At 44.1% G+C, this 22,508-nt stretch overlaps 1 protein-coding gene across 1 annotated transcript in view; it reads left to right on the top strand.

The window, feature by feature from the left end:
• LOC124788830 (zinc carboxypeptidase-like) overlaps positions 1-22,508 on the top strand; it is a 110,021-nt gene that overhangs the window by 17,025 nt on the left and 70,488 nt on the right. Inside the window, exons 2-5 of the mRNA XM_047256111.1 lie at positions 1,449-1,585; positions 6,530-6,605; positions 19,346-19,490; positions 21,440-21,600. Coding sequence (XP_047112067.1) covers positions 1,449-1,585; positions 6,530-6,605; positions 19,346-19,490; positions 21,440-21,600 — 519 coding nt within the window. The remainder of the gene's footprint in view (positions 1-1,448; positions 1,586-6,529; positions 6,606-19,345; positions 19,491-21,439; positions 21,601-22,508) is intronic.

Below are 22,508 nucleotides of genomic sequence, written 5' to 3'. Positions count from 1 at the left end.
TGTAACCCTTTAACATAATAATTATAGAGCGCATCTACTTATCGTCAGAAACGTGTACATCTCTTCTGTAACGTGACGAATCGTGCTTCTCCATATCTATGAAGGTTTGCACTGCAGATCTACTAATGTGAACAATATAAGTCAGGTCTTTGTGTGATAGTGGCTGAACTGACGTCATGTCCATCTGATTTCAGTTCTGACAGGAGCACGTGTGAGCAACACACTGCTGCTCTGCTCAGCTATGCTGGCACTGCTCTCTAGCACATCCACTACGCACAGCCAAGGGTGTGTACACTCAACTATCACATCTTGGGGCATGTGCACACCAAACGCAGTATGTGGCCAAAATCAATCGCCCATACTCAGATATAGTACTTCATGTCGCCATGTCCCGTCTGAGTTTGAAAAGTACAACCAGGACATAGCACTGTGCTATTATTCAACACGAAACTTAGAAAAATATAGGCACTTCCTAAGTCACACACGCAACTTAAACACCCAGTATGGCTGAAAATATCTCATGACTCGATTTCAGCTAGTCACAACTGCAGACACCAGAGAAACGGTGCGGAAGAGGACGGTCATTCTTTCCCTACACACCGTCTAAGGTCGCGTTTTCTTGTAAGCACTACACAGCACAGTGGCTGAGCGGTCCCCATATCGATGTTGGAGTTAGAGCCTAGGTCTCTGCCGGGCGGGAGTACAAGAATAATACTTAAGTTCTGAATTTTAGTAGATCTGAAGGTACATCGTTATATGAAATAAACACGTAATGATTTCTGATGGTGCTCATTTAGCCCATCCCAAAGCAGTGTTAGCCTGCTGGTGCGTTGCCACTTTTTCGTGCACTATGAGAAAAGTCTGCTTTTCACATTAAACATGCGCAGCTGTGCAGCCAATATGTTGTCTTCCTCAGTGCGAACGGTAGTAAACTTTGTCTCTGTTGATCCATTGTCGATACATGACAGCCTGCAGTATCTGTTGAGAAGTTATTTTATTTATACCATCAGATTCGGCATGTCATTAATGTCATCCTTAGGCCCCTAAGCACTCCATGTATAGTCAATCAGATATATTGGTACTTGCATAACTGGAGTCATCAATATCTTGATTCTGTGAATTCGTTTTTAAAGTGTTTACTTTGAAAACATGACAACTCTAAGTTTTCGAAGCAAACACTCCAAAAACGAATTAACAGAGTCTAAATATTGAGGCTACAGTTATTCGAGTATCGATATATTTCAGTGTCTATACGTGGAGTGCATAAGGACCTGAAGATGGCATTAATGAGATGCCGAAACTGGTTGTCTAAATAAAATAACTGCTCGAAACATAGGGATATTTCTAGAATTTCCTTGGGTTAAAAGTAAATTTTGTGGTGAAAGCTGCATTGATATCTACAGTTTTGTGAAATAGTTACAGAAGTGCTTATATTTATTTCCAAACAGATTTTGTTCTGGGAGGATGCGAACGTCGCCAACAAGTCGGCAGACGTGATGGTAACGCCGAGAATGCAGAGCAGCTTCGTAAAGGCACTCAAGGAGAAGAGCATCACATATTCTGTCTTCATAGAAGATGTTCAAAAGTAAGCCTCTCATCAATATTATTGCGCCATACAGTTGCGATATCCGGTTGAGTTTAGAGGTAAGAAAGATTTAGAGATAAGAAGGGTTTTTGAAACATACATCCGCGAAAATGAAAAAATTAATCTCCTTCTTTCTTAGTATATTACACTCAGGAAGGAGAAACGATCTGACACTGACGCGAATTTCATATAATATCTGTGGAGCTGCACGCCGCTTCACTATCCGGGCGTTCACCGGCATCTTCACCGATCCACATACTTCTTGTCTGTTTGATTTGCTTATCTGCAATTTCAGAACAATGGAACAATATCACTAGTGTTCTGTTTCATAGTGCAAGTAAAATCGAAAGTGCCTCTCCTAATGGTATAGCATGGAATGACGAAAATATTTGCGAAATGATTGAATTGTTTCACATCACTTCTTATTTTTGTTCTATATCAATTGGAAACGTCTCGTCTGCACTACTCATTCAGCCCGTTTATTTAAAAAAAATTCATTCATCACTTCAGACTTAAACTTTTACTTCATGATTCGAGAGATTCATTCCTGTAGTCTTACGATGTTACGAATGTTCTAGTGTAGACATTACGTTTTGGGTACAAACCTGCAGTTGAAATTATGTGTTGAGACGGATATACACACAGAGGACAAAAGCCGTGCGAAACCTCCTAGTATCGTGCTGGACACCCTTTCCCCCAGCGTAGTGCAGAAACTCGATCTGGCATGGAATCAAAAAGTCCTCGAAACTTCCCTGCGGAAATATTGGGCCATTCTGCCACTATAGCCGTCCATAATTGCCAAAGTACTGCCCATGGGGGATTTTGTGTACGAACTGACCTCTTGGTTATGCCTCACATATGTTCGATGAGATTCGTGTCGGGCGAGCGGGATGGTAAAATCATTCGTTCGAACCAGTTGCGAAGTACAGTAGCCCAGTGATTGGTACATTGTCATCCACAAAAATTCCATTGCTTTTCGGGAACATGAATGGCTGCAAACGGTCTCCAAGTAGCCGAACATAACCAGAGGACCCGGTATATTCCACGCAAACACAGCTCTCGCCATTATGGAGTCACCACCGACTGGCACCGTGCCTTGTAGACTACTTGGATCCATGGCTTGTGGTGTCTACGGCACACTTGAATTTACCATCAGCTCTCACCAACTGAAATCGGGACTCATCTGACGAGGTCACGGTTGTCCAGTCGTCTAGGGTCCAACCAATATGGTCAGTGAACTAGTGGCACAGGAGAGGCGCTGCAGGTGATGTGCTGTTAGCAAAGACACTCACATTGGCCGTATGCTGCCATAGACCATTAACGCCAGATATCGTCGCACTTTACTAATAGATACGTTCGTCGTATGTCTCACGTTAATTTCTGTTGCTATTTCACGCACTTTTGCTTGTCTGTTAGCATTAACAACCCTACACAGATGCCGCTGCTCTCGGACCTTAAGTGAAGGCCGTCGCCCATTGCGCTATCCATGCTAAGAGGAAATGCCTGAAGTCTAGCATTCTCGGCGTACTCTTGACACTGTGGATCTCGGAATACTGGAGCCCCTAACGATTTGCGAAACAGAATGACCCACGTGTCTTGTTCCAACCACCATTCCGCATCAAGCGCCAGATATGTATATGCATATCGCTAAGCTACATCTTTTGTAACCTCAGTGTATATTCTGTTAATATTCATTTCTAGATTTAAGCATTCTAACTGATACTACGAATAACAGAGAATTACTTGCCTAATATTGCAGTTGGTATTATCTTGTGGAAGACTTAAAAGGATGGAGCGATCCGACACCGTCCAACAGCATACAAGGATCTGGGCTAGGGTGGGCTGGAGATGGGTCTGGAGGAAAGGAAGCAGTTTGTTGTGAAATGTACCTCAAAACTATTGAATACTGTATTTATTACTCATCCAACACTGCTACCACTTTACGACAGTCGCCTACCACCCACAATACTCTTAAATGGGAAACTATAGTTTACACGTTATGATTACTGTATTACACGGAAGCGCCAAAGAAAATGGTATAGGCATGCATATTCATATACAGAGATATGTAAACAGACGAAATACGGCTCTACGGTCGCTAACGCCTATACAAGACAAAAAACGTCTGCGCAGTTGTTAGATCGGTTACTGCTGCTACAATGCCAGGTTATCAAGATTTAAGTGAGTTTAACGTGATTTGTACTTCCCGAACAAGTGATGGGACACAGAATCTCCGAGGTAGCGAAGAATTGCGGATTTTCACCTACGACCATTTCACGAGTGTATCGTAAATATTAGGAATCCGATGAAACATCATATCCTCGACATACCTGCGGCCGGAAAAAGATCCTGCAAGTATGGGACCAACCCTTCCTCAAATTGCTGCAGTTTTCAGTGCTAGGCCATCAAGAGGTGTCAGCGCGGGAATCATTCAACAACACATCATCGATATGGGCATTCGGAGCCGAAGGCCCACTCGTTTACTCTTGATGACTGAACGCCGCAAAGCTTTACGACGCGCCTAGGCCGCCCCCACGCCTGCTGCCGGGATGGCCGGCCGGTGTGGCCGTGCGGTTCTAGGCGCTACAGTCTGGCACCGCGCGGCCGCTACGGTCGCAGGTTCGAATCCTGCCTCGGACATGGATGTGTGTGGTGTCCTTAGGTTAGTTAGGTTTAAGTAGTTCTAAGTTCTAGGGGACGGATGAGCTCAGAAGTTAAGTCCCATAGTGCTCAGAGCCATTTGAACCAATTTTCGCCTAGGCCCGTCAACACCGATATTGGACTGTTGACGACTGCAAACATGTTGCCTGGTCGGACGAGACTCGTTTCAAAATGCATCCAGCGGATGGATGAATACGCGTATGGAGACAACCTCATGAAACCATGGACCCTGCATGTCAGCAGGGGACTGTTCAGGCTGGTGGAGGCTCTGTAACGGTGTGGGACGTGTGCGGTTGGAGTGGTTCAAAAAATGGCTCTGAGCACTATGGGACTTAACATCTATGGTCAACAGTCCCCTAGAACTTAGAACTACTTAAACCTAACTAACCGAAGGACATCACACAACACCCAGCCATCACGAGGCAGAGAAAATCCCTGACCCCGCCGGGAATCGAACCCGGGAACCCGGGCGTGGGAAGCGAGAACGCTACCGCACGACCACGAGATGCGGGCTGGTTGGAGTGGTATGGGATCTCTGATACGTTTAGATACGACTCTGACGTGTGACACGTACATAAACATCCTGTCTGGTCACCTTCATCCATTCATGTTCATTGTGCATTCAGACGGGCTTGAGCAATTCCAGCAGGTCCATGCGATACCCCACACGTCCAGAATTGCTCCAGGAACACTCTTTTAAGTTTAAACACTTCCGCTGGCCACCAAACTCCCCAGATATGAACATTATTGAACATATCTGGGATGCCTTGCAACGTGCTGTTCAGAAGAGATCTCCACCCCCTCGTACTCTTACGGATTTACGGACAGCCCTGCAGGATTCATGGTATCAATTCCCTCCAGTGCTACCTCAGACATTAGTCGAGTCCATGCCAAGTCCTGTTGCAGTACTTCTGCGTGCTCATGTGGGCCCTACGCGATATTTTGCAGTTGTACCAATTTATTCGGCTATTTAGTGTATTAAACTTGTTTTGAAACTATTTACTTGGGGAATGAAGGTTACTTACAGAATACATTAAATTTTTCACTCACAAGAAGCGGGGCGGTACAACTTTCCAGTGTGTAAACAATTTGTATTTCATTTATTAGTCTTCAATTTCTTTTTCATTCATTAGACTTATAGTTTAACTGCTAGCATTTACACAGATTGTTTGGCAATCTCGATGTGTTTATAGCAATGGAGTTAATAGCAGCACTGTTGGCTACTCGATGTCTTGGTATAAATTGTGTAAGAGTGAGTTTGATTATAAGAAATGACAATAGACTCCAGTGCAGCTGTATAATAGATTTGCATTAAAAATTGAAGCTGAAGTCTTCACTTAATGTTATGGTTTGTCAACCTGCTTAGAAGTTGAAAAATTTTAAACTACAGGCAGTTGTTTCATAAATCATTCACAATAATCCACTGGAGCCAATCAATTTAATTTTTGCAACACAAGCCTCAAAATCTCATCAATTTAAAATCAAAGTTCATTAATGCTTTCTATGTTTGTGTTATTTCCTAAAATAAATGGCAATTTCGGGCTCAGCTTCACTTCTCGGAATTGTTAGTGGTCCCTAAATATCTATAAATTCTAACATAAATTTCTTGCTCAACGTGGGTAGTGCGAGACGAAACAAAATTACACAACGACACTCATTAACTAGACAAACGATTCGCCATATTGCCACACAGCGCATTCGATCCATTAGATTGTCTGGTATTTCCATGCTGTTACCGATCAGCGCCGATCGCTGCGATTTGCTCGCTATCTACAAAACGATCCCATGTCCATGCGAGGGATCGTTGCCATCCGTGACTCATGTGTAACTGCCTTCCTACCATGTGACAGGAGCGAAGAGCAATCTCAGTTTGGTCGACCCCCAAGAAGTGCAACAAAACAGGACAATCGGTATCGCGAAAGATTGTCAGCATGGTTTTTCCCAGTCGGCAGCTGTATCATAAATTCATTCACGGTTGGAGATAATAGATTTTTCCTCTCCTTAGATTGTCTCTAGGTCTCCGTTGCACTATGATGCAATCAGTGCTCGTCTCCTGCCAAAGTTCGATCGTGAGAAACATCTCCTTCACGCTCGCGACGGTTCAAGCGTTGCAGAGATGTCGTTGATAAGCACCGCTTTGGTTGACTCGTCAAATCTGTCAGTAATTTATTTGAACGAAAGTGGGAAAATAGTTCACAATTTAGTTGCTGTTAGATTTAGCAATCATATTTCTCTTACATTATTGTATGGTGAGCTCGATTAACGTTTCTTCATTTTTTATAGGCTTATTGACAAGCAACTTCCGGACAACGTATCGATGGGACCCTTTGGTTGGGACGTCTACCACACCCTCCACGATGTGAGTTGATGCTGTCGGTAGGTTAGTGGAAAAGTAAAAGACAACGACAGGTTTTTTAAAGATATTTTTAAGAATAGTTTATGACTTTACAAACTACTGAATAAATTTGCAGTATGTTAGCATGTTACTGTAAAGTTATATGCTACTTTAACATGCTGTTAAGTGTGGGAAGGTTGTTAAATCACTTCTTTATTTTGATTTAAAATTTTGTTGTTCTCTGCTTAACTGTCAGAATGAGTTAGTCCTCAGATGGAAAGACGAAGAGACATACAATCGGCAGCAGAACCTTAAATAGTGCAGGTGATGCATTGGTATTGTTACATCTTCGGTAACGGGTATGTAATTCAAATGTGGTATATTAAGCGTTAACTACGGCAGAAGAAAAGCGAAAAGTTAAGCAAATAATCTATTGTAAAGCCGAATACATAAATCAAGTACAAATATAAAGAAAGAGCTAATTGCTAGATAATACACTCACAGAAAGAAATCGCAACACCGAGAAGAAGTTGTGCGGCATAAACGAAAGCTGGTAGGCGTGTTTCTACATTTGACAGGTGGGGCCAGTTCAAATTTCGCGCCAGTCGGATAAATGTGACGCTAATAGCGCCACTATAAGGACGTAATGTTTCAAATACGCGCTGTATGGCTCATGAGGGTAGTTACGTTTGCGATTGGATGTGATGAGTTGATGTTAGTCAAGAGTGCCTTTAAGGCCACAAAGACGCATCATACACACCTCACTGAGTTTGAACGAGGTCATGTAATAATGTTACGAGAAGCTGGATGTTCCTTCTGCGATACTGCAGAAAGACTTGGCAGGAATGTTACCTCTGTACACGATTCCTGGCAGAAGAGTCACGAGAATGTCTGGTCGCAAGAAGTCAGGGCCGCGGGCCACCGCGTGGCGCTACCGACAGGGAAGACCATCGCGTTCGGTGTTTGGTTGTGCTGCATCTGCAGCAGCAATTTGAGCAGCAGTTGGCATCACAATGACACTACGAACTACTACAAATCGAGTCAGACGCCCTGTAGCATGCGTTCCACTTACCCTCAAACCACCGCTATTTGCGGTTTCAGTGGGGGCAAGTGAGAGCTTGGAGGGCAGGGTGGAGGCCTGTTGTTCTTTTTTTTTCTGATGGAAACTGGTTCGGCCTTGGTGCCATTGATGGCCGTGGACCCGCAACTAACTTGTCTGCGTGCCAGACACACTGAACCCGCACCTGGGGTTATGGTCTGGGCTGAGATTTCTTATGACAGCGCGAGAGGGCTCGTGGTTATCCCATACACCATGACTGGAAAATTGTACGTCAATCTGGTGATTCGATCTATTGTGCAGCCATTCATGAACAGCATTCCAGGGGGTGTTTTCCAACACGATAACGCTCGCCCATATACCGCTACTGTAACCCAACATGCTCTACAGAGTACCGACACGTCCTTTGGCCTGCTCGCTCACCAGTCTGTCTCCAATGTTGCACATGTGGGACATCATAGGATGACAACTCCAGCGTCATTTGCGAACAACATTAACTGTCCTTCTATTGACAGACCAAGTGCAACAGGCATGGAATTCCATCCCATAAACTGACATCCGGTACCTATACAACATGCACGTTTGCATGTTTTCATTCGACATTGTAGTGGTTACACATGTCACATTTACGATGTCTTATATGCAGTTACATTAACCTGTGTTTTTGCAATAGTAATTACTTGAACATATTACCTAGACAAATGTATTATCGAAAATTTTGTACTCTATAGTAATTATTTTTTGATCTTGCGACATTTGTCCGTCTGTGTATTAGCAGTTAACTGCAGCAGAAGAAAAGGGAAAAGTTATGTAAATAATCCATTGCTCACTGGTGCAAGTATATTTGTAAAGCCGAACGCATGAATAAAGTGCGAAAATAATTACTAGATAATAGAGTAAGAAGAACCACACACTTAGTAAGAGTTTTTAATTGTCATGTAGACGGTTAATATGTGGAATGACCTACTTCAAATAGCTAATAATAGTTTAATAACGACTGGATACTGGATCTTGGCATACTGTACAGCATATCATTAGCAGAGTATTTCCAAAACTTTCTCAGTACAAAGAGCCAACGATTCGCCGTGTGCATATTTAAAGAGAAGAAAGGAAAATAATCTTTCTTCTTCTTTTTCTTGGACCTATCTCCTACATCAAGGGACTGGCACGTTACTCTGGATTTGGCAGTGTTAGTGTAAGAGGGCGGCCGCACGCGCTTCTGGTCGTCACCCTACTCTGCACGGGACAGAACGTGTGTACCCAATCTGTCTGCGCCTAGTTGTGTATCACATATGGAGGAATGAGAGCGTTTTCGAAATCTTCGCAAATCATTTACCTAAGGTGAGACGTCGGTATCAGCTCGGTATCATATAGTCGGATGTGAGAAACCACCTAAAAACCACATCCCCGCTGGCCGACACGCCAGCCCTCATCGTAAATCAGCCGGGCAGATTCGTTCCGGGGAGGGCGCGTTCCCGCGAACCACGAAACGGCGAGTTCACGCGCCGCTGTAGGGGCGGGTAAAGGAAAATGATCTACACTCCTGGAAATTGAAATAAGAACACCGTGAATTCATTGTCCCAGGAAGGGGAAACTTTATTGACACATTCCTGGGGTCAGATACATCACATGATCACACTGACAGAACCACAGGCACATAGACACAGGCAACAGAGCATGCACAATGTCGACACTAGTACAGTGTATATCCACCTTTCGCAGCAATGCAGGCTGCTATTCTCCCATGGAGACGATCGTAGAGATGCTGGATGTAGTCCTGTGGAACGGCTTGCCATGCCATTTCCACCTGGCGCCTCAGTTGGACCAGCGTTCGTGCTGGACGTGCAGACCGCGTGAGACGACGCTTCATCCAGTCCCAAACATGCTCAATGGGGGACAGATCCGGAGATCTTGCTGGCCAGGGTAGTTGACTTACACCTTCTAGAGCACGTTGGGTGGCACGGGATACATGCGGACGTGCATTGTCCTGTTGGAACAGCAAGTTCCCTTGCCGGTCTAGGAATGGTAGAACGATGGGTTCGATGACGGTTTGGATGTACCGTGCACTATTCAGTGTCCCCTCGACGATCACCAGTGGTGTACGGCCAGTGTAGGAGATCGCTCCCCACACCATGATGCCGGGTGTTGGCCCTGTGTGCCTCGGTCGTATGCAGTCCTGATTGTGGCGCTCACCTGCACGGCGCCAAACACGCATACGACCATCATTGGCACCAAGGCAGAAGCGACTCTCATCGCTGAAGACGACACGTCTCCATTCGTCCCTCCATTCACGCCTGTCGCGACACCACTGGAGGCGGGCTGCACGATGTTGGGGTGTGAGCGGAAGACGGCCTAACGGTGTGCGGGACCGTAGCCCAGCTTCATGGAGACGGTTGCGAATGGTCCTCGCCGATACCCCAGGAGCAACAGTGTCCCTAATTTGCTGGGAAGTGGCGGTGCGGTCCCCTGCGGCACTGCGTAGGATCCTACGGTCTTGGCGTGCATCCGTGCGTCGCTGCGGTCCGGTTCCAGGTCGACGGGCACGTGCACCTTCCGCCGACCACTGGCGACAACATCGATGTACTGTGGAGACCTCACGCCCCACGTGTTGAGCAATTCGGCGGTACGTCCACCCGGCCTCCCGCATGCCCACTATACGCCCTCGCTCAAAGTCCGTCAACTGCACATACGGTTCACGTCCACACTGTCGCGGAATGCTACCAGTGTTAAAGACTGCGATGGAGCTCCGTATGCCACGGCAAACTGGCTGACACTGACGGCGGCGGTGCACAAATGCTGCGCAGCTAGCGCCATTCGACGGCCAACACCGCGGTTCCTGGTGTGTCCGCTGTGCTGTGCGTGTGATCATTGCTTGTACAGTATGGTGGGTCTGACACACCGGTGTCAATGTGTTCTTTTTTCCATTTCCAGGAGTGTATAACAAGGTTTACTGATTATTAAAAAAAAAAAGAGATATAGCTGCGACACTTGAAGTGGGAGGGAAGAGGCGTGAAGAGTGATACGTACTCACATCAAAGTAACATAATGCAGTCACCTGAGAAATTGCGAGGTGCCGGGGCTAGCAGTGTATTTTACAGTAAATTCTTCTAGAATCTTCATATGCAAATGATGCTCTAAGCCCCCACTTTTCTAACTCCGACTTTTGCTGTTGCACATGGATTAAGAAGAAACGTGAACTGACTGTAATCGACCCTGCAAGTGGAATAGAAAAGACTTTGGCACCTGCAATAATTTAATTTGATTAAATAAAGTTTCATTAACATAGTGAGAAATGAAAGGGTTGCTCTACCGATTAACAGAATGAAAGTTCTGTCCAAAATAACAATTTGATTTATTATGACTAAACTCAAAGTAATAAACAAAACACATGAAACATTTACAATACATCAAATTGGATCAAATTGGATACTCAAATAAATGCTGTGTAGGTGAAGTTGTCCATAAACTAGATTGTGACATTTATGACATAGTGGTATGTGGAGCCAATTCCTTGCATCTCAAATCTTAAGAGAAACACCCGGCCAACCCAACATTGACTGGTGCTACAGTAGGGAGAACTCAGACAATGAACACCCAAGACAGAACAAAGTTAGAAAAGACGAACAGGGGCGCTCTGCTGAGCTCTGATTATCACCTAGAAAAATCACTAATCTGCCGGTGCTGCGAACATACATTACCAAGCTGTCTTCTTAACTGCAAGAACACGATCTGGCGTACCGGAGGCGATGGCTGGTTGCTTCGACGTCCCATCGTGGTGATGATAATGTCGCGAGTATAGCCCAAAACAAATTATTCTGGTCTGGTTGTTCCAGACTAAAGACTTCCTAGCAATACAAATGCACCTCTGATGGAGACGAAGAAGGCCCGCCACACAATCACTGATGGTACAGTGATTGATTTTAATAAGTGAAGTCACACAGTAACTCTGATACAGTCAACTTTAGCCAAAACTGCTCAAGACAGACAACATAGACCGCTTGTGCGCAGAACGCTCAATTGCCAACTGTACTCGGAAAGTTACGTTGAAGTCGAAACTTCAGCAACTTCGTCAAACAGTTACAATTAAATGAAAGTATACTAGACAGCCAACGGAAGGCAGGCTGTCCAGAGCAGCGAGAGCTCAGTCTTGTAACTTACTCTGACCAAAAGGCGGGAGCCGGCTCTCTCAAGAGCACCCATACAAACCGAACACAGAACATTCCCGCCCACACGACAGTGGCCGTGTTTAAACGTTCCAATCAGCAACTCGAAAACCGGCGGAAAATTCCACTCTATTGCTGAAGCACTACCATTCCACAAATGGAGATTCTTGGTGCCAATTTCTGCGCCGATTTTGCTACGTCACGGAGCTAAGCCCTGAGCAAGCCAATCAAAGTTACGATTTTGCAGAAAACGCGGGAATTTGCCCGCCAAGACTGCCTAGGAACACAAGTCATTCCCACGCCTCGCTGATAGGCCGCCAGTAAGTAATGGAATCTCTAGCCCAGCCGCCCCTTCTGGCACCTCTGGGCGTGTCGCTCTCACTCTTATGACAATGTCAGCGTCTGGAAAGCATCCACTCGACTCCCTCACACCCGTCGGCTTAACCTTTTCAACTCAGCGGAACTCGCCTGTCACCGAACCACCCGGGTGATTAGGACACTGCGTGGGAAGTTCGCGTGTGAAGGAATAGCAACTTTTCACCGCATGCAATTAGAGAGAAAAATCGAATTACTGAGAGTAAGATAGAAATACGAGAGGGGGCTCATGCCACCTCTCAAAATGGTCCCTTTTTTGTCACCATTAGTTTGTAGTATCATGCCGTTAATAAATTTCTTGTATCCGTTGCCACTGTCTTGACGTTTTCGTGCCTCATCCTAGGTTGACCAACATTTGATCATGATTTTAAAGCAGATGACTAACATCTTAAAACGAAAAAAGGGAATTTTACCAGAGACTATATAGTAATAGATCTCAGCTGCACAAGTACACCGCATTTTCTTGGAATAGGTGATACAAACAAACGTCAAAATATTTTCTAGTAGCTGTAGATGTAGGAAGTATGCAGCAGACCTCAGCAGTTACGGTGGCTAGGACAGTTGCAAAGTCGAAGAGGAAGAAGAAGGTTGTGCTGTTAGGTAGTTCTCATGGCAGAGGTGTAGGCCAGCATTTGCAGGCAGTGTTGGGGTGTGAGTATTAGACCTAATTGTGAAGCCTAATGCAGGATTGGCTCAGGTGGCTGTTAACATAGGGGGGTTATGTAGGGATTTTACTAAAGTGGATCAGGTAGTGATTGTGGGTGGGGCTGGTAATAGTGTTGATATGGATGGGGAGTATGACATAGATGGTGGCCTGCAAAAGATAGCCACTCAGACCGGCAACATGAATGTGCATTTCGTGGAACTGTTTCAGCGTTACGATCGGCCTCATCTTAATACAGCCGTCAGGCATAATAACATGAGACGGGGGTCCGCTGATGACAGAAAGCATGGGTCACATTTTAGTGGTGTTGGTGGTGTCTATCAGCAGGACGGGTTTCACTAGACATGGCATGCACCTCAACAGGTATGGGAAGGGGAGGTTGGCAAAGCTTATAGGTGACAGCATAGGTGGGGGTGGTGGGATCACTCATGGGAAAATTCCTGCAGTAGTGGGTGTAGAGCTGCACCTTTTTTAGATTGAAGTCAGCTGATAGGTATTCCTGCTTAAGGGAAGTCTCTCTAACAAAAGAACCACTTTTGACAAAGCTTAGGTATCTGAGTAATGAGGGAATTAGTATATTTCATCAAAATATACAAGCTATTAGAGATAAAGTTAGTGAACTGCTTATAGATGTTGACTCTGAAATTATTGGTATATCTGAGCACTTCTTAAATAAGGAGATAATTCAGAGACGTCCTTTACCAGGATACAGGTTGGTTGGCAGCTTTTCTAGGAGCTCTTTGCGGTGTGGTGGAGTAGCCATGTATGTGAAAAACGGCATCCAATTTGAGTCAATTGATGTTTCAAAGTACTGCACAGGAAAGGTGTTTGAATGTTGTGCAGGTGTGGTTAAATTTAATGGAGCTAAACTTCTAACTGTTGTTATTTATAGATCCCCAGACTCCGATTTCACAACATTTTTGCTAAAGCTAGAGGAGGTTCTTGGTTCATTTTATAGGAAATACAAAAAGTTTGATATATGTGGTGACTTCAATATTAATTGTATAAGTGATTGTGCAAGGAAAAGGATGCTGGTAGACCTCCTTAATTCATATAATCTTATGCAAACCGTATTCTTTCCAACGAGAGTTCAAGGGAACAGTAGAACAACCATAGATAACATTTTTGTACATTCCTCATTACTAGAAGGGCATTCTGTTAGCAAAAAGGCCTTTCAGATCCTGATGCACAAATTTTAACTCTAAAATATTTTTGTGCTGCAACACATGTTAAATATAGTTATCAACTGTTTAGGAAAGCTGATCCAGTTGCTGTAGAGACCTTTGTAAACCTTATCAAGAAACAAGAGTGGCAAGATGTTTATAGCGCTGATACAGTAGACGATAAATATAATGCTTTTCTCAAGACTTTTCTCGTGCTCTTTGAAAGTTGCTTTCCGTTAGAACGTTCAAAACAGGGTACTAACACAAACAGGCAGCCTGGGTGGCTGACTGGAGGAATAAGAATATCTTGTAGAACAAAGTGGCAATTATATCAAAACGTTAGAAACAGTCAAAATCTAAATGCAGCAGCCCATTACAAACAGTATTGTAAGGTGCTTAAAAATGTTATTATGAAGGCAAAAAGTATGTGGTATGCAGATAGAATAGCTAAGTCTCAGGATAAAATTAAAACCATATGGTCAGTCATAAAGGAAGTGGCTGGTCTGCAAAGACAGGTCGAGGACATAGAATCAGTACGTAGTGGGAATGTCTGTGTTACTCATATGTACAGTATTTAATAATCACTTTCTGAATATAGCAGGTGAACTAAATAGAAACCTACACTCCTGGAAATGGAAAAAAGAACACATTGACACCGGTGTGTCAGACCCACCATACTTGCTCCGGACACTGCGAGAGGGCTGTACAAGCAGTGATCACACGCACGGCACAGCGGACACACCAGGAACCGCGGTGTTGGCCGTCGAATGGCGCTAGCTGCGCAGCATTTGTGCACCGCCGCCGTCAGTGTCAGCCAGTTTGCCGTGGCATACGGAGCTCCATCGCAGTCTTTAACACTGGTAGCATGCCGCGACAGCGTGGACGTGAACCGTATGTGCAGTTGACGGACTTTGAGCGAGGGCGTATAGTGGGCATGCGGGAGGCCGGGTGGACGTACCGCCGAATTGCTCAACACGTGGGGCGTGAGGTCTCCACAGTACATCGATGTTGTCGCCAGTGGTCGGCGGAAGGTGCACGTGCCCGTCGACCTGAGACCGGACCGCAGCGACGCACGGATGCACGCCAAGACCGTAGGATCCTACGCAGTGCCGTAGGGGACCGCACCGCCACTTCCCAGCAAATTAGGGACACTGTTGCTCCTGGGGTATCGGCGAGGACCATTCGCAACCGTCTCCATGAAGCTGGGCTACGGTCCCGCACACCGTTAGGCCGTCTTCCGCTCACGCCCCAACATCGTGCAGCCCGCCTCCAGTGGTGTCGCGACAGGCGTGAATGGAGGGACGAATGGAGACGTGTCGTCTTCAGCGATGAGAGTCGCTTCTGCCTTGGTGCCAATGATGGTCGTATGCGTGTTTGGCGCCGTGCAGGTGAGCGCCACAATCAGGACTGCATACGACTGAGGCACACAGGGCCAACACCCGGCATCATGGTGTGGGGAGCGATCTCCTACACTGGCCGTACACCACTGGTGATCGTCGAGGGGACACTGAATAGTGCACGGTACATCCAAACCGTCATCGAACCCATCGTTCTGCCATTCCCAGACCGGCAAGGGAACTTGCTGTTCCAACAGGACAATGCACGTCCGCATGTATCCCGTGCCACCCAACGTGCTCTAGAAGGTGTAATTCAACTACCCTGGCCAGCAAGATCTCCGGATCTGTCCCCCATTGAGCATGTTTGGGACTGGATGAAGCGTCGTCTCACGCGGTCTGCACGTCCAGCACGAACGCTGGTCCAACTGAGGCGCCAGGTGGAAATGGCATGGTAAGCCGTTCCACAGGACTGCATCCAGCATCTCTACGATCGTCTCCATGGGAGAATAGCAGCCTGCATTGCTGCGAAAGGTGGATATACACTGTACTAGTGCCGACATTGTGCATGCTCTGTTGCCTGTGTCTATGTGCCTGTGGTTCTGTCAGTGTGATCATGTGATGTATCTGACCCCAGGAATGTGTCAATAAAGTTTCCCCTTCCTGGGACAATGCATTCACGGTGTTCTTATTTCAATTTCCAGGAGTGTAGTCCCAACAGGGAATCGTATAGCGCTCTTAGAAAAAAGTGTTCCGAGACTGTTACCTGAAATGCTTCTCCATGATACTGACAAGAGGGAGATTGAGTTAATAATTAAATCACTAAAGACCAAGAACTCTCATGGATATGACGGGGTATCTAGCAGAATACTGAAGTGTTGTTCTATGTATGTTAGCCCAGTACTTAGCCATATCTGTAACTTTTCCTTTAGGAGTGGTCGGTTTCCTGACCGATTAAAGTACTTGGTAGTGAAGCCACTATATAAAAATGGAGACAGGGATAATGTCGACAATTTTAGACCTATTTCTATGCCATCAGTGTTTGCTAAAGTTATCGAGAAGGTTGTATATACAAGGTTACTGGAGCATTTAAATTCACATAATGTGCACTCAAATGTACAGTTTGGTTTTAGAAATGGTTTAACAACTGAAAATGCTATATTCTCTTTGTGAGGTTTTGGACGGATTAAATAAAAGGTTGCGAATGCTAGGTGTTTTCTTTGATTTAACGAAGGCTTTTGACTGTGTTGACCACAAAATATTACTGCAGAAGTTGGACCATTACGGAGTCAGGGGAGTAGCTTACAATTGGTTCCCCTCTTACTTTAAGAACAGAAAGCAGAAGGTAATTCTCCGCAATATTGAGAATGGTACTGATGCTCAGTCCCAATGGGGCACTGTTAAGTGGGGCGTTCCCCAAGGGTCGGTACTGGGGTCACTGCTGTTTCTTATTTATATAAATGATATGCCTTCTAGTATTACAGGTGATTCAAAAATATTTCTGTTTGCTGATGACACCAGCTTGGTAGTGAAGGATCTTGTGTGTAATATTGAAACAGTGTCAAATAATGTAGTTCATGAAATAAGTTCGTGGCTTGTGGAAAATAATTTGATGCTAAATCACAGTAAGACTCAGTTTTTACAGTTTCTAACTCACAATTTAACAAGAATCGGTTATTTGATCAGACAGAATGGGCATATTATAAGCGAGACGGAACAGTTCAAGTTCCTAGGCGTTCGGATAGATAGTAAGCTGTTGTGGAAAGCCCATGCCCAGGATCTTGTTCAGAAACTAAATGCTGCTTTATTTACCATTAGAACAGTATCTGAAATAAGTGACAGTTCAACACGAACAGTAGTCTACCTCGCATATTTTCATACGCTTAAGTCGTATGCTATTATTTTTTGGGGTAATTCTTCTGATTCAAAAATGGTATTTTTGGTTCAAAAACGGGCTGTTCGAGCTATATGTGGTGTAAGTTCGAGAACCTCTTGTCGACCCCTATTCAATAGTCTGGGAATTCTGACATTGCCCTCACAGTATATATTTTCTTTAATGTCGTTTGTTGTTAGCAGTATCAGCCTATTCCCAAGAGTTAGCAGCTTTCACTCAGTTAATACTAGGCAGAAATCAAATCTGCATGTGGAATGCACATCCTTGACTCTTGTGCAGAAAGAAGTGCAGTATTCTGCTGCATCCATTTTCAATAAGCTACCACAAGAACTCAAAAATCTTAGCAGTAGCCCAAACTCTTTTAAGTCTAAACTGAAGAGTTTCCTCATGGCTCACTCCTTCTATTCTGTCGAGGAACTCCTGGAAGAGCTAAAAAATTAAGCAAATTCCAGTGTTACACTGTTGATTTTCTTTATTTAAACTTACGACTTGTCGCCTGAATATGTTTCTTATATTTCATTTTATCGGTTTCTACTATTGTTATAATTTCATGTATTGACTCGTTCCATGACCATGAAGACTTCTCCTTCATTTGGTCCCACGGAACAATAAATAAATAAATACATTTCCATATCCCAGTCTAATGCATCAAATGCATGTTTTTTGTATTATGCAATATGTGATTTGACCATATGGTATCCCCAAGTGCCTGTTGACTTCTTGAAGCAGTTAAAACACAGAATTATGCTTCCTGTAAATTACATTTGCATTATTTGCGCAGAAGGCTGTAAGGTTCTTTACATCTAAATTACGATAATTCAGTAAAGACTTGATCAGACTAAACACCAATACCTATTCCATCAGCCTGTTCAGTGAAGTCCACAAGCCTGTTTCTTATTATCTCTCCACAATCAAAATACTTTACAACTAGAGGGAATATCTTTCTGTTTTTGTGGTTGGTCGCATCCGTTGCGATAGAGAAAAAGTTGCTTGATTTAGCTGTATCTTTCAAGACATCAATGAAGCTCTGAACATTTTTTCGACCACATGTCCTCATCTTGCCCAGTTCAGAATAGTGGAAGACATCCTTCGATAATTTATTTCCACAGTCCATACTTCTGTAGCTGACATTATGTTTGACAGCTGTTGCTAGTTCACTTGCAACGTTTTTAATATCCTTACTGTCATTACCAAAGTATCTTCACCTCCTTTTCGTTTCGAGTATGATCTTCTAAACGAGAATGTTGACTACAGTCAATATTATGTCAATGAGCGATCCTGAAGTCACGCTTACATAGCACACTGTAAGCCTGTAAAGAGTCAGTTGAAAAGTTAATAATGTGACGAGTGTTTTTACACATGAGTGTCTCTATAATTCACTTTCGTGAGTCCTTGTTACTTTCGTGTTTTATTCATACCGTAGCTGCTGAGCGGTACGAGGCAAGTGCACCCGTTGGTTGCCAGTACTGACCGACAAACAAGGAAACGTTCACCAGTTTCAAGACAACTCTAGACGCATAGATTATGTCATTCTTCCTCCTCTCCTCGAAATGCCATAAGCCAATTCATCTTCTTTCCGTAGAAGCACAACCATAAAATAGACTAAATGTCGACATTATTATCGATTGTCAAATGAAAATATTTCGAGATTTGTCTGATAGGGATTTTGAACTATCCGTAGTACTTCGCGGGGATGATGTGGATAACAGTGATGACTGACGAAACATACGGAAGAAAGAGTCGGTCAGTGAGAGAGTCGGGAGGATTAAAGGAAAATTGCTGCAGTACGGGAGATGCCGGGAGATACGTGAGAGATGGTTACCCTACTCATACCCTAAACTGCTTCGTCACTCGTCGTACACATTTCCACCTCTGGCACTCAAAATCAATCCTAGGCACGTGTTCTACAGTCAGTAGTTTTCTTTTGTCAACGGTTTGTCGTATACTTTAGATCGTTTTTTGTGTCAAACTCTATTTCATTGTGCCGTTTAATTTCTCACATTCGCAGATACTTTCTTTCTCCTGTTCTAGTTTCATCAAGACACACAATTTATTTTCCTAGCACTGTACGTAACACACTTGCCCGCTACTAAGGCGTTTGCTCCTTTCTTCAGGTACACGCGTGGCTTAATTCTCTTCCTGCGTCCTACCCCGGCATCGTCACGACGGTTCGGGCTGGCTTCAGCTTCGAACGTCTCGAAATCCTCGGTGTTAAGATTTCGTACGGCACCGGCCGCCCCATAGCTGTCATCGAGGGAAGTAAGTAAACATAGGTGCCACCACAGATTTCGCATTATTTTTGTGAGCCTATCAGAGTGTGAATGCTCACTCACAGTAGCTAGTTTAACAGAATCACTCATCTTGAGAAGCTGTAACGCTACTAATCGTTTTTCTGTTACTATGGTTTGCTGTATACTCTATTCTCCAAGGGAACTAACACCGCTGACGTCAGTCACGCGTGATGTTTTATGCCACTCTCGCCGGTAATCTGCATACACTGAGTTATCAGAAGTCATGTGATAGCGATATTCACATACACATATGGTGGTGGTGATGGTTGTTGGGATGTTTAAGGGGGACTAAACAGCGAAGGTCATCAGTCCCCCATACACATATGGCGATAGTATCGAGTACACAAGGTATAAAAGGGCAGTGCATTGCCACGGCTGACATTTATACTCAGGTGATCCACGTGAGAAAGTTTCCCACATTATGGCCGCACGACGGGAATTAACAAACTTTCAACGCGAAATTTTAGTTGGAGCTAGACGCATGGGACATTAAATTTCGGAAATCGTTAGGAGATCCAATATTCTGATAAATGAAAAGCACCAGTTTGCTTTTGTTCTACAATATTACTTTTATTGTTAACCGGTTTTCGGCTTACAAGGCTATCTTCAGACATTTTCTGAGTATTATCACCAAAGAAGTTAAATGTTAGCAGACAACATCGGAAGAGAAGTAACACATCTAGACTGAAGTAGAAACATGATGGAATTTTTATGGGTGGCAATGCGCGATTAGTCTAAAGAACATTCTGGACAATTCGAGCGAATGATTTGTCCACCTATCGAACATTTGTGGTGGGATATAATCGAGAGATCAGTCCGTCCCCAAAACCTTGCATTGCCAGTACTTCGCACTTATGGATGGCTATAGAGGCAGCATGGCTCAGTATTTCTGCAGCGGACATCCAATGACCTGTTACGTCAGGTTACGTCGAGTCACGACAGGCAAAAACCGGTCCGAGACGATGTTAGGAGGTATCTCATGATCTTTGTCACTTCACTGTAGTGTAGCCAAGAGATACTTCATCGCTTGTGTGTTGCCCTCTGGAAGAGTTGACTCAAGAGTAATGGAACTGTTGTAAAGCCTAGCGCTCAAGCATGACGTCGCGTCACAAATTTCTCTGGAGAGAGTCGTAATCCTCTATTCATACGGCTCCAAAATGAGCGCAGCATTCCAGAATTCGGTATGTTACATTCATAATTTCCTTTCGGATTTAGGGAAGTGTTATATCACAGAATTTGTTTCACACAGATCTGGTGTTTTATGGCAAAATTATCATGATGTGTTAAAGAAAGTTGATGTCTGTATCTCTGTTGTTAGTGAAGTTGCATTAGCCTTTGTTGTAAGAGTCTCTGGTCGCTATGTGAAAGAAATTACAGATGTATTTTAAGAGACAAAATTTATTTGAAGTGGTTAAGTTGGACGCCTTACACTATGTACTGGATGTGTCATCGAAACACTATAATCTGAGGGGCCACAAATTTGTTATTTATAAAGGGAGAAGCGTCACCCGGAAATGCATAGTTTCGGCACACTATGACGCATGAGAGCTGTGGAATCAAAACTTCTTCGGTTTATGTGTGATATCCTGATTCGTTATGTACACATTGGCAATCAATGTAAGCAGACGCTAGTATTGCACGTAATAAATAACATTCCTGAGAATTTCCGGACAATGACTCTGCCTTGGGAAAATGATCAGTTTGCTGCCCTACGTAGTGAGCAGTCCGCAGACGGAGAAAGGTCGTTCTCATTACACTTGTGTCTAATGTATTGTCCTCACTAGAAGAATGACTAGTTTGCGTTCAGCAACACATGCTGAAGGTTGACGGTGATTTTTTATACACACCGTGTAAAAATTTGCTATTCCTATAACAATTTCATTACAGTATTATTGAAAGCCTTTTTATCGTGCTCAGCCATACACGCGAGGGAGTGGATCAGCACGGCCAGCGTGACGTGGTTCATCAACGAGATCCTCAGCTCGACCGATGCCAGAGTGAGAAGCATCATTGATCAGTTCGACTTCTACATCTTCCCTGTCACCAACCCCGATGGATACGAGTACTCTTGGACGGATGTGAGTAGCTGTCTTCTAAATGAACGCGGCAAATGCGGTGAAATTCACAACGTGTAGGATGAATAGCCACGGCTGACAGTTCAGAAACTAAGCAATAAATCATAGCAACATCCTACAAAAAATGCCAATGCTTCAAGATGATCACGACAATGATAAGTGTGCATTTCTGCTAGAATGATAAGTGTGTTATCAAGATTACACAATTTAGATCGGCACAATTATAACAACGTTATTAAATTAATAACTAGTAAAGGCACTGAGCTGTAATTTCAATTCAAGGTATGGGACAATAGCTGTGAGAAATAGCTAGTCATTGTTTGCCGCACATTGCTAGCTAATACACAGCCTAACTGTACTTGTAATTGCGGCCAATTACGTAAATGTGACAGAACGACATTTCCTTCGCACATGTCTCATAACGAATGCAGTATGCTGTGTTCGTAAGCTTATCTTATTTACCAATATGTTAACGTGAAGTTCTTTGTCTGATTTATTAGTTAATTATGAAAAGGATAGATAGCTACTCACCATATAGCGGAGATGTTGAGATGTACAACAAAAAGACGGCCAAACAAATTAGCTTTCGGCCAGAAAGGCTTTCATCGGAATTAGATAAAATACACACTCACGAAAACATTACTCACACGCACAAGACCACAGTCTTTGGCTGCCGAGGCCTCAGCATCCAGAGGTTGTGGTCATGTGTGTGTGAGTTGCATTGTGTGTGTGTGTGTGTGTGTGTGTGTGTGTGTGTGTGTGTCTGTGATGTGTAATTCCGTTGAAGGACTTTCTGCCCGAAAGCTAGCTTGTTTGATCGTCGTTTTGTTGAGCCTATAAGTGACTCAACACCTCCGCTATATGGTGAATCTTGTTGTTGTTGTTGTGGTCTTCAGGCCTGAGACTGGTTT

The sequence above is a fragment of the Schistocerca piceifrons genome, chromosome 3 (genome assembly GCF_021461385.2).
Source record: "Schistocerca piceifrons isolate TAMUIC-IGC-003096 chromosome 3, iqSchPice1.1, whole genome shotgun sequence".
In the NCBI taxonomy this organism is placed as follows: Eukaryota; Metazoa; Arthropoda; class Insecta; order Orthoptera; family Acrididae; genus Schistocerca; species Schistocerca piceifrons.
The sequence above is the reverse complement of the archived record's forward strand: the minus strand, read 5'-3'. Positions and strand labels throughout refer to the sequence as shown.